This window comes from Amblyomma maculatum, chromosome 8 (genome assembly GCF_055883805.1).
Source record: "Amblyomma maculatum isolate TAMU_Amacu chromosome 8, ASM5588380v1, whole genome shotgun sequence".
In the NCBI taxonomy this organism is placed as follows: domain Eukaryota; kingdom Metazoa; phylum Arthropoda; class Arachnida; order Ixodida; family Ixodidae; genus Amblyomma; species Amblyomma maculatum.
In genome coordinates, this window is record NC_139351.1 from 70,220,575 (window position 1) to 70,233,026 (window position 12,452).

At 43.1% G+C, this 12,452-nt stretch overlaps 1 protein-coding gene across 1 annotated transcript; it reads right to left on the minus strand.

The window, feature by feature from the left end:
* Nucleotides 1–1,456: 1,456 nt before the first annotated feature.
* Nucleotides 1,457–12,048, minus strand: LOC146181424 (serine/threonine-protein kinase PLK1-like). Its single transcript, XM_084577886.1, has 6 exons — nucleotides 11,945–12,048; nucleotides 10,576–10,692; nucleotides 7,447–7,760; nucleotides 6,055–6,254; nucleotides 4,707–4,826; nucleotides 1,457–1,970 (listed from the first exon to the last, which is right to left on the minus strand). The coding sequence occupies exons 1-6, from the start codon at nucleotides 12,023–12,025 to the stop codon at nucleotides 1,915–1,917; spliced, it is 888 nt and encodes a 295-aa protein (XP_084434012.1). The 5' UTR covers nucleotides 12,026–12,048; the 3' UTR covers nucleotides 1,457–1,914.
* Nucleotides 12,049–12,452: the final 404 nt, after the last annotated feature.

Genomic DNA, 12,452 nt, shown 5'->3' on the forward strand with positions numbered 1-12,452 from the left:
GCTAGCCGTTTGATGTCACATGATGCTTCACAGGTGGCACCTGCCATCAGTGTTCCTGGCAGCGCATATAGTACCCGAATCTGGACTACAGATGTCAGAATGTCCTATCCTTCCCTAAAGCATCTTGTTTCTTCGTCACCCTCAAAATGAAGCCTTCCCCAGGAAAAAGAAAGTGACAAAGAATTACACATACTCCTCTTCAAGATGAATCTCAAAGAGCCCGTTGCTGCCTGTTTAATTGCTCATTAATTATGACAGTTAACAGTTTTAGAATGAACTTACTGCCCGTATTTTTTTTTTTTCTTCCGGAGCTTGAACTGCTTCTCCATAACCATAATCCTGATGTAGTGCTCTTAAAGGAACCGTATAGATTTCACCCTATGTGTCATTTTAAATTAAATATGTTCGTGTCATTAAAGCAGATTGCAAGGACAGGGGAGGCGGAATGGTAACCATGATGTATAGAAATTATGTCAGTAGGCATCCATCTTTAATACGAACTCTAAACCATGACTGTGAGCTCTTATATGTCAATATGTAAATTCTAGAGTGCGTTGTAATAACAGTTATCAACGCCTGTTTCGATATAGGCATGCAGAGAACGAAGTGCATGGATAGTTTACTGGACTGTGCAAGCATAGTAGTCACCACAAGAGGGCAGTTCTCATCATCGTGACTGGGGCATTCGTACAGATTCCTGAGACGAGCTTCTCTGGTCGCGGACGACAGCCGATACTGTGCTCTGCTGTAATTTCCGAAGACCTTTCCATTATGCGAGGATTTTCTCCATGGTTCAGTGAGTTAACGACACCAGCATCTAGGCTAGCTGTTACTGCTCGGTAGACAGCGGATTCAGGTATATCTCGCGACCACTTTCGATAATCTTCACTGTCAGATTCTATCCTCGTAGAAATAGTGGTGAAACACGAATTTTCCAACGACGTTACTTTAAAAATTTAACATTAGTCTAATTTGCCTCTGTAGTTAGTTCAAGAGGGCCGAACAGGGCTCAGAACACCGTTTGTTTTATGCAAAATGGAGTAAATCAATCGTTATTCACTATGCACATGGGAGCGCCACTGGCACCCGTTTCCGCTTATTTAAGCGTAAAAATACGCAGTCCACTTGAGCACTACTATTTTCTGATTCTGCAAAATTTTGCGTAAATTCTAATAATTGAGTACATATGAAAATCAGCTGCACCTAAGTCCATGTTGAGTTCCGCAAAAAAGTAATTCCTTTGATATTCCTGCCCAGCACGAAGAAGGCATGGCTATCTGGTAAACTGCACGAAGTGGCGACGCGATGTAGCATGGTTTCAAAATCTACGGTTCGCAGTTTCTACCCATGGTTGAAGACCTTTGCCTTCCACCTTCATTTTCTCGCCACAGCAGGCGATGGAGAGCTGTTTTCAAGCGACCGTGGGAAGCACGAATGGGTTCAACACATCGATGAGAACACTTTATTTAAAATGACAGGACACAAAAATGAAAACTGTGTAAGAGCCGCCGCTTATGTGCACACGTCGCGAATGACTCATAACAATTCTAGTTTACTGTGCAATTGCAGCCGTGGAAGGGCACAAGCTTTGTCGGAAATAGTATGTGGGGATGTGAAGCTAAGATCATAAAGGAAAAAGACGCCTAAATATTTAAGTGAAATAAAAATTGTTTCTGCATTTTACACTTTGCAATTAAACTTCTGATGAAAATGTTAGATGAACAGAAGCCCTTGGAGACATGGGACAAGAAGCTAATCATAAACATGTCAGTGAAGCAATCCCACATTTACTCGCTACTGTGTAAGAATCTTAAAACACAGCCTTGAATTAGTCCTTAAAATAGTCTTTTTTGCTGATGCGGTCGTCGCGTATTTTTAGTAGGTAGCTCTTCCTTGCATATAACTCGTTGAAGGTTAGCGGGATGATGATTCTGCCTGTGTACTTGAGGAGCAGCCACAGGCTTGGTCAACTGGAAAAGGACGAGAGTAAGAGAGATAAAAGAGCAGCAAGAGGAATGCCAGGCAAGGCTCACTAATATTTATCATATATATAACTGCACGTTTTCCTCGTGTATATTTAAGTGTGAATCGTCATGAACGAGGAACATACATCAGTATTCTTTGATTTGTAATTATATCCTTGGCATGTTATGGTGCTGATGTTTGATGGATTATAGAAGATAATGATAATTGATAATTGGTTCACAGGAAGGGAAAGGCGCAGTATCTGTCCCACGTGTTTCTGTGGACATCTGAACCGCACCGTAAGGGAAGGGAGGAGGGTAGGAGTGAAGGTGGATAGAGAGAAAGAGGAGCCGTAGTGAAGGGCTACGGAATAATTTCGACCACCTGGGGTTCTTTAGCGTGTGCTGACATCGCACAGCACACGGGCGCCTGTTCGTTTCGCCTCCATTGAAACGCAGCCGCCGCGGTCGGGATCGAACGCGCGTACTCCAGCACAGTAGGGGGGCGTCTTACTACTGCACCACCGCGGCGGGGCATTATAGAGGAGAGGAGCAGGAGAAAAAAATTACTGGAACAAAAGGGGGAGCGAAGCAAACCTTTCCTTAGTTTTGTCAACCTGTGATTTGTTATGAGTTACATAAAACATCCTGAACAATTTTAAACCTAGCAGAATGTGATGGATAATCTATGTGTGTCCAATCGTGCATAAAGGAGAACAGTATCAGGTGCTTTGCTATTTACCTTGAGGCCAAAAATTCAAATCATGATTGAAAAACAAGACAAGAGTGGAAAAACGCGTCGGATGAAAAATGCAGCCTAGAATATAGAACCATGGTCCACAGAAGACAATGGTGCATGTGACATTTTGAGGAGATATATTTTAATAAAATGAATATAGAGTGACCACTAAAACAGACCACCAGAATGATACAGCTAAAAATTGGAATGGGGAGGAGTTAATTTAGCAAGTAAGCTCTGGTGTACATTGTATTACTTCCATCTCAGCAGCGTAATATGGGGCAAGATCTATAATAAACAAAAAATTAAGATGAAATTTCCGATCGTGCAATGTCCTGTGAAAACAAGAACGATATGCATGAAAATAAGGGACATGAAGTGGGTTAGGAAACAAATTGGAGTTATCGAAATCCCAACTGAATTTATGAGCAGGGAACGAATATTGGTTGGAGATGGAATCATCAGGGAGGATGAACGACAGTCCTTCGGGGATAAGGAGTCCACTGTAACAGAAGGCAAGCGCAGCATGTGGATTAAAATGGCAAGGTGGCCGGATGATATCGGGAAAAAGGTTGCAGGGGAAAGGTCGGCCTGCAGATTGCACTGGATGTGGTTAACATGAAGCGAGTGGAAAAGGTCTTTGTCCTCAGCTTGCCAACGGCCGAGCTTTGAAACTCGGATCTTCGTTAACAGTCAATCTTTCCATGACAAACTAGTAACATTTTGTACTCAACCTTCAGCGACTATACGGAATCATTAACGGCTCTTTACCCACTATCATATTGAAAATGCCAATTTTTTTTTATAAGCTAGATTTTTTTAACTGTGGTGAAAAATTCTACATTTAGGTTATGAGCCATTAACACACTCAGAACATGACGTTTATTATTTCGTTATTTGAACCGAAAAGCTGTCAATTTTTATAGTTATTAACTGGCCGTATCCATTTGCGGGGCAAAAGGAGCAACTGATAAAATGTTCTAACTCAAAGAGAACAACATTGGTGAAAAAAAAAAAAAATTCGAAGCTGTAAAAAAAGTGCACTTTGCAGCGTAGTCGGTTTACATCTTTTACGGCAGTAGTCTTAGTGAATAGACAAAATGCAGCAGGTCATTAAAAATGGACTATGATTTTAATACGATGAGATTTTAGCGCAGTCATTGTTGTTTCAGTGGAGTAAATTTGTCAACTCATTGTGAGTATAGAGGTAGAGAGGCAGGGGCCTTCTTGCATTTTTGGAGTGATTTCCGTCGCCTCATGTTTTCTGCCGAGAGTTGTGAGTTTTTAAACACATTGGGTTGTGACGTTCGATGCCATTCAAACGTCGGTAAAATAATAAAGACTCGTGTCCTGCAATCTTGTGTTCATAAGCCGTGCGCAAAAGATAGAGAGCCACCCAGGTTAAAACAGCACTTCGATAAAATATCCCGATAAATACATTCGACAAATACAGTCACGTGTTGGAAAGACACTTTTCGTCCGCGCCAACTTCATCCAAGTCGGCCACCCTTATAGCTATTCATTTTCGCTCAAATCAGTCTTAATTATTGCTCGTTTCATTCCTTCAATTCAGGCAATTGCAGTGAGGTACACTCAGCTTTCGGCGTCGAGACTATTAGCTTCTTGCTTTTTTCCGCATGTGCTTCCTGAAAACAACTTTCTGGCGGGAATATATAGCCTAGGGCATTTAAAGAGTAAGTTGCTGCTTCTAGTCGCTGTGCGTAGGATTGCCTATTTTTCTATCAACAACTCTAAAGTCATCGCTTCGTCAGCGAGCCATCGCCCTCACTGCGTACATAAACCACCTCTTGTAATTTTCTGCCAAATTTAAGTAATTTCATTATAAAGTCTGAAGACGATTTATTGCATCAGAGTGACGAGGTCATAGGAAATGGAACGCGTTCATTTTCTAAATATTGTCACAGGATAATAAGTCCGATGTAGCCTTCCACTAGTACAGGTGTCCCATCCGACACTATTTAAGTGAAGTCTAGTCAGCTCACCATGAGCCTCATTTTTCTCCGATGAAAGTTTCTGGTTAGCTGCGTCGAAGCTGGAGCTGAGAGCGTCCAAAAGGGGCTCCTTTTTGAGACAAGAGGCTGTCAGCTGTGCAGGTAGCAACGCTGGAAGAAATGTATCAATATAATTCAACTGCTGCGCAACATAAGGGGAATCACCAAGACCGAGGGGTCATAAGAAATTCCATGGGTTAAGTAGTCGAGCACGCTAACAACTGAGCCACCACAGAGGGCCATTAGACTGGAGGCGCACTTGAACTCCGCCCTTAAGAATATGACGCGAAAGTGCTAATTCCCCCTCTCTTCCAGCTCCCCTTGCTAATGCCCGTTGGCAACAGTTTCCTTTGCAACCTGATGATTCAGCAGTCGCGTATATTTGCCTTTATTATCCGACATATGCTCATTAGTTTACAGTTGCAACCTTCCGTTACGTGAAACACCTCCCGACGTAGACGTAAATCATCCGCTTGAATCAATTCGGAGGTACAGGGTCGTCCGCTCTTAGGGTGAACAGAAGAGCACGTGGCCGCTCTATTCAGGGCCCCACCGCATCCAAACCGCGCACGCGTTAAGTGAGATGACAGCCCATGCGAAGCACCACCTCCAGCAGTGCGTATACATCTCTTGTGTGTGTGTGTGTGTTTGTGTTTTACGCCATAACTCATCAGGACCACCTAGAAGTCTTTAAATGCCGAATGTGTTGTTTCGATATGAGGCCGTGTCGTACGCAACGGCCCCATGAAGCGAGCGACCACCTCTTCGCCTGTTCACTGCAAGAGCGGAGGACCCTGTACGTGCCTGCGTGGCCTATACGTGCAGTTTAACTCGACACATAAGGGTCATGGAAGGCTTCAGGATTCGCCCTCCCATCTCAAAGGTCGAAGCCTGAGTTAGCAATTAGTCCGCAAACTTGGTTGTGCCACGTGGTCTTTTGACTTACACAATTCGTCTTGCACTCAGCGCGCAGCCACTTGACTACTACCAGCTGGCGTAGCCAAGCTCGCAAAATTTCGCCCAGAAAGCCAACGACGACAACGCCGGATTTTCGGGAGAATAGGGAGTTTAGAATAGATGAAAAGATTAAGGGGATAGAGGAATAGTGAGATGCGCTTTCGTATGCTCAGAGTGATTACCGCCCCCTCCGCCCTTTCATCGAAGCATTCCGAGCGTGCGCATTGTAACCCCGACGTCATCCTATCGCTCTAACCGTTTGCGCTCTAGAATTCTAAAACTCCCTAATGAGGTCTTTTAGGCCAACGCGTTAAAAATAACCTGCTACGCAATTCAGCACATTGGCGCTTAGCAATGAATAAAACATAAATAAAGCCCGTACCTTTTGTCATGAAGTCATGGTTCATGATTGCCTTGATGCTAGGCCGACCTGAGGGTTCCGGACTGAGCATCCACCTGATGAGGGCGCTTGCGTCCGGAGACACCGTAGGGGGGATGTAGTAGTCGTTCTTCTTGATTCGCGCGTAGATTTCCTTGTGCGATGAGGAATTGAACGGGGGTTCGCCCACTAGTAGCTTGTACCTGCAGTAAACAGCTCGATGCCAATTTATTCCAGCGGAATGTTCGCACCATTGATGTCGGCCACCACGCGAGCACTTGGCAAGCACTCACAGATTATGACTATCAGCTCACCGGTATCGCTCAAGAGCAAAGCATACAACAGTTGCATTTTACTTGTACTCACCTATGGGGCTGAAACGTGGATGCTAAAAAAACAGGGTTCTACTTAAGTTGAGAACAACTCAGAGGGCTATGGAACGAAAAATGGTAGGGGTAACATTAAGAGAGGAAATGTGTAGAGTTGGTAAGAGAAATAACTAAAGTTACCGACATTCTAGTGGAAATAAAGAAGAAGAAATGGGCATGGGCAGGACATGTAGTGTGAAGAGAGGATAACCGATGGTCGCTTAGGGTAACAAACTGGATTCCAAGGGAAAGAAAGCGCAGCAGGGGGCGGCAGAAAGTTAGGTGGGCGGATGAGGTTAAGAAGTTCGCAGGGGTCAAGTGGATGCAGCTAGCACAGAACCGGGTTAATTGAAGAGAAGCTTCCGCCCTGCGGTGGGTATAGTCAGGCTGATGATGATGATGATGATGATGATGATGACCACGCGAGCACTTTACGGTTTGATGGAATGCACGCGCGTCATCTGTGGAGGATCGCCAACAACCACCCGTCATATATTGGTGAAGTTGTCCTGGCAGGCGACTCATGGGATGGAAGCTGCTGTTTGGCTTTAGAGCACTTCATTTTAAGATAAACGGCGACGTTATAAACATACGTCATAATTTTTTTGCCGTGTTTGAATGGTCATTTTCAAAGATATATACACACAGCTTCTCGGAAAAGAAACATGGCACAGTCAAATGTTTCGTAGGAATATCGCCTCCACTCTGTTGACATGGCATAAGGAAATTGCGATATCAAGGCCGGAACACGATAAAAAAATGAGGAACAACGCTTGATCGCCGCCTGGGACACAACCAGCGTCCAATTACCTCTACTACGTGCATTTTCCTCGCGACGATAAATGAAAACTGTGGAATGGTTGAAAAAAAAAAGAGCCATGTAATTGCAATCATACCTTTATCCGCATAGCTTGTTCCTTAATAAAGGTGCGGCCTACCACATTTTAGAGTAGGCACCGAACTATCGTTGTAAATATAATTGCTACATCTCGTTGCAAACATTTATACTCGATTACGTGTGACTCACAAGATACATCCGATGGACCAGACATCCGCTTCGTAGCTGTGGCCCGTCTTCGCCAAGACCTCGGGAGCGACGTAGTTAGGGGTGCCGAAGGACCCCTTCTTAAGTTCACCCTCGTAGGTTATGCGGGTGGCGACGCCGAAGTCGGCCACCTTCAGCTGCATGTCCTCGGTGAGGAGCAAATTTCCGAGCTTCAGGTCACGGTGGATGACCCGTTCCTGCCTCATGTACTCACAGGCAAGGAGAAGCTGGTTCAGAAAGTACCGCACCTCGTCCTCAGTCAGTATCTTACGACGTCGGTGTATCTCTGCCAGGGACTGCGAAAAAAATGCGCTAATGAATTACGAGTAAGAGACTTGATGCATTCTGAAGGAAGGACAACAATTCAAGTAAAAAAATCGGAGGACGCTGAATCCTCGCCTTAAAGAGTTCAATGCGATGGCGTTCGAACCCCAATACTTTGAAGACTATATGGATGGGTGTATAAGGCTTTGAATCGGGCGGTGACTCGCGACATGTATTGCGGCAGTGCCGCACGATCGAATTAATTTCCCAGTGAGCGCCTCATCGCAGGTAAGCAAAGCGGAAATGTTCTTTGCTACTTGTTCGACTATTGCTTCCGTAATTGCTTTATTTCAAATGACGCACCTAAACATTAGCTGGCAGTCATAAGGCAATGCACACATAAGGCCCATTTTTAAGACGAAAGCCTTTACTGGCTCATGCTGTCGTGGACAAAATGTGTCCCGCTTTTGCAGCGACTCTGATTGGTCGAGGCGGAATGACGTCATAGAGGTCGCGACCAATCACAGAGCACCACCACAGTATGCGCGAATGCGTGCCTTATATGGCCATATGTCAATCAATGGTCAACTACTAATTGTTTGACCAATTAGTGAAATAATTATTCACTAAATGGTGACTAATTATGTATTTCAATAATAAATAAATTACCTACTTAATGACAAATAAATATTACCTACTGAATATTTACTTGGCATGATTAATTATTTACTACACAGTGCCACTTGCTTAGCAAAATGCGGCACTCAGGCTTTCGCCTTTCATTACTTTAGTCGCTAAAGTCCCTCGTAATTTATTATTCTCAGAGAAGCAGTGACGTTCTGTGAATCAAAAAGTTTTGCGGTGGTGTTATTGCGTGCTTGCCTCGCACTGCAAAGTAACCGTGTTCCACTCCACAGATTTTGGCAAAATTTTTATTCTTGCTTTATTTTTATTTTTTTCGCGTTGCAACCACAACGCGACACCGGCATTTCTGCGAAACGGGGCCGTTAACGCTGCCGGGTTACCAAGATTATATTCGGATTTTAGGTTGGGTTATGAGTGTCTAGCAAGCGTGGGCAAAGCACGTCCGACGTGAGTAAGGTTTAATCAAGGATATTTTTTTTTAGAGTTACAAAATCCAATGCCCACGCGGAGCTATCTCGAAAATAAATATCCTCACAACAACATGCGCTGTTTTTTTCTTTTTCGGGGTTTGTGGTTGCGGGTATGGCTTCGTTCAAAATAGCCATTCAAGAACGCAGAAATAGCGGTACTCAGAAGAATATATATGTTGAAAAATATCGTGAAAAAGATACTTGCTTGGCCGAAAATCGCAAAAGTGGTTTAAGAAACACAACGCCTAGTATTGTTACCAAACCTTAAAAAAAAAAAGAAAAAAAAAAAAACGAATGGAAGTATTGTGGATTTTGTGACATATGTAAAATAAGTAAATACGACTCCAGATTGTTACTGTAATGTTCGGATTCAATTTTCCTCCTCATTTTCTCTGCATCCTTTTTGTCCTACTTAAGACTTATAGCGATGGCCTGCGCAGCTAATACGCTAGTTCGCCTGCTAGAACATTGGCATTGCATTCAAGGCAGGCTGTTGATGTCCAGCTCGCTGCTGATCTCGAAATAGAAAACCCGCATCAGAGAGCTCAAAAACCCCTAAAAGGAGCTAAATACAGTAATTTGTATTTTACGCTTTTGTTTTTTATTTGTTTTGCAAACACTAGAAAGACGTTATGAAGTCCTTTTTTTCTTGGGACGAGATAGTTAAAACACAAATAATTTGTTCTCAAGAATATCCCGCTTTCATTCTGTATCGGCTTAAATTAGGGTCGCAAAAGCTCTTTTTTTCCTGACTACAAAGTGCTGTCTACTTGCAATTTACCTAGAAAAAGGACTTACTTCCTCATAATATTTTCCCGGACACCTGTAGGCTATTGACGGCTTGTACCGTCATTCTAGACAGGATTGTAGCACCGCTACCAATGAGCGTATTCATATCGTGCAGATTTCATGCCTTACAATACATACATCGCAAGACCCAAAAAATCCGCAGCGTGATAGTGCGTTGCTTCCACTGCAGCCTATTGCGCTCTTTCCATACAAACATATACCCTAACTAACTTAACAATAAACCTAACTTCCGACTCGTGTTTTAAAGCTTTGGCTATCAAGCACTGCTTTCACATCAAATTTATTTTGCAGTTGTGTGCCGCACTGTCATTTATGCCGCTGCCTGCTCGCGGTGAAGATAAAAAAAAACGGCTTTGCTACACTGTTGCATGCCGAAATTATGAAGGAAACGAAAACAATGACTTATATAACTAGTTCTAGAGCTTTGATAAACTTGTCAACATCGCTCTTGTGGCAGCGTAGGTGCCATCAGCGTGAAATGAATTTCGAACAAGCTAAATAAAACATCAATACAGAAACAAGTCAGATTCTTAACCATAAATACAACCCTTTTGATTGAAAAGTCTTCACAAATGTGTACCAGTTACCGAAGGGAAGTTCGAGTGCACTACACTCATTCTCCTCAAGCTAGCTTCACTTTTTTTTAGAATATTTTGTGTGCTTTTCTTTCCACACAGACTGTTTGCCTGTAAAGCATTACCGCTTGTGTTCAGATGATGGTGACCAACTGAAATATTAGTGCAGTGCGCATTGAGGAGCAGAACTATTTGTAAGATGCCTGAATACAGAGCACAATCCTTGCGCAAACTCAGAGCTGAGCGCCTTGAATTCTGAACAAATCTCTGTACCGTGGCTTTTTCTTCATTGATTTTTTTAGAAACAAGTAAAAACGGTGAATACGAGAACTCAGACGTTAACTCACCCGTCCTGCACATAACTCCAAGATTATGTATACGTTGTCGTTGTCCTCAAAATGACCGTGGAAACCGACAATATGCTTGTGGTGCAAGGTTTTGTGGATATTGATCTCATCTTCGATCTGTAGACAATGAAGTAGTTAAAAGTTATGCAGAGGTTTCATCAAGCGGAAAGAATCTAAAAGCGAAAGAACACGCTGATGCTCTGTACGATCACTATGCAGTACACTACACTACACTACACTACACTACACTACACTACACTACACTACACTACACTACACTACACTACACTACACTACACTACACTACACTACACGATCACTAAGCAATACACTGATGTGCCAAAACCGCCATGAACCAAATATGTTCGGCTACTCAAGTGGAATATAATCAACAAAAAAGGATTTTGATGCTGTGAATATGTGAAACATGATAGAGTGGTAAATTCTGAAGTTCACAAATTCATCTCATGGCAACTTTTTGCTTTATGTACTAAAGAAAGCTTTAACCACACAAACAGGTAAGCTTTCCGTCAGGGAAGAATTCCGTGTGGCGATCTCCGCACGCTTAAATTTTATGTGAATACAGAGTGCTGTTCTATAACTTAAACATATGCTTCTACATATCATGCAAGAATTTGGTTTCGTTTGGTTTGCAGGGTCTAATTTTCAAAGCGACTGAGTCTATGGGCTCCGGATATTTCGACCACCGGGGCCTCATTAACGTCGTCCAGTGACATCGCAAACCACACGGGCGCCTTGTTTTTCCCCTGCATTAAAAAGCGGCCGGAGCGGCCAGGATTCGATCCCGCATCATTGGGCACAGTAGCCGAGCGCCCAGAACTAAGAACAAATATTGTCCTATGGTTGTCATCCTCCTCTGCAGAAAACGCGGTGCAAAAAACTTTCTACAACCTTCATAACAATCACAGAGAAAAAAAAAAAAAGCACGCTTGCACGGATAGTTTTCTGCGTTAAAAAATACAAGCAAACTTCTTTACACGAAAATAAATGCTTACAAGCTATAAAACCAATAAAGAGACGTAAATCAACGTGTCCTCATTCTCGCAGTTTCCGCACACACAACCTGCGGTTCTTCACGACCGCATTTTTGTTTTCGGTTTCGAGGCAGGGCAAAAGTTCTAGTCATATACAAATGATGCTAACGGAGTTTTTTTGTTTTTTTTTTGGTATGACGTCATAATTTTGGCTCGAGTGCCAGTAATATCTTTAATTACATATACAGTTAGAAATACATTTTTTTTTTAACGCAAAGATAACGAAACTATTTTCTTTTGCTCATACATTTCAGATGAGGCTGGTCTTAGTTTCGTTGAGGAAAACGTCTGAAACGAAGCTTAGAGAAACCTACGTTTGCCTTATGGCGCGGCGTGTGAAGTCTGTTTTTGGAGACGATCTTGGCTGCGTGTGCCACGTTCGTCTGCGTGTCCATGAACTCGTAGCACTCTGCATACCCGCCCTGAAAAAAAAAAAAGAAGAATTCCACTTCCTTACACATGTATCCAGATGAAGTTTAAATTATTAATTACTGCGTCTGTGAGACACTTCTTCAGCACCATACGCATGCCATTAGTTGACACAAAGCCAATGGCGTCGGCAGGTTCTCAAGACGTTATGGTTATTCTCCTGGTAACAAATCGCAAGTGATGGGGTCCCGTGAAATGAGGTTGAAAGAGAACTGATGATCAGTCGATGAAATTGCCTGGAGAGCCACTGTCGAGAGGTGTTTGCCGGTGCGTTTTTGAGTTGTGTCCCGTTTTATAACACTATGCAGAACTATTTGCTTTAACCTAGTTCCCTCTGCCCGTAGCAGCCGGGTTGTCGTGCACATAGCCTCCTATCAAAAATGTACTTCTGGA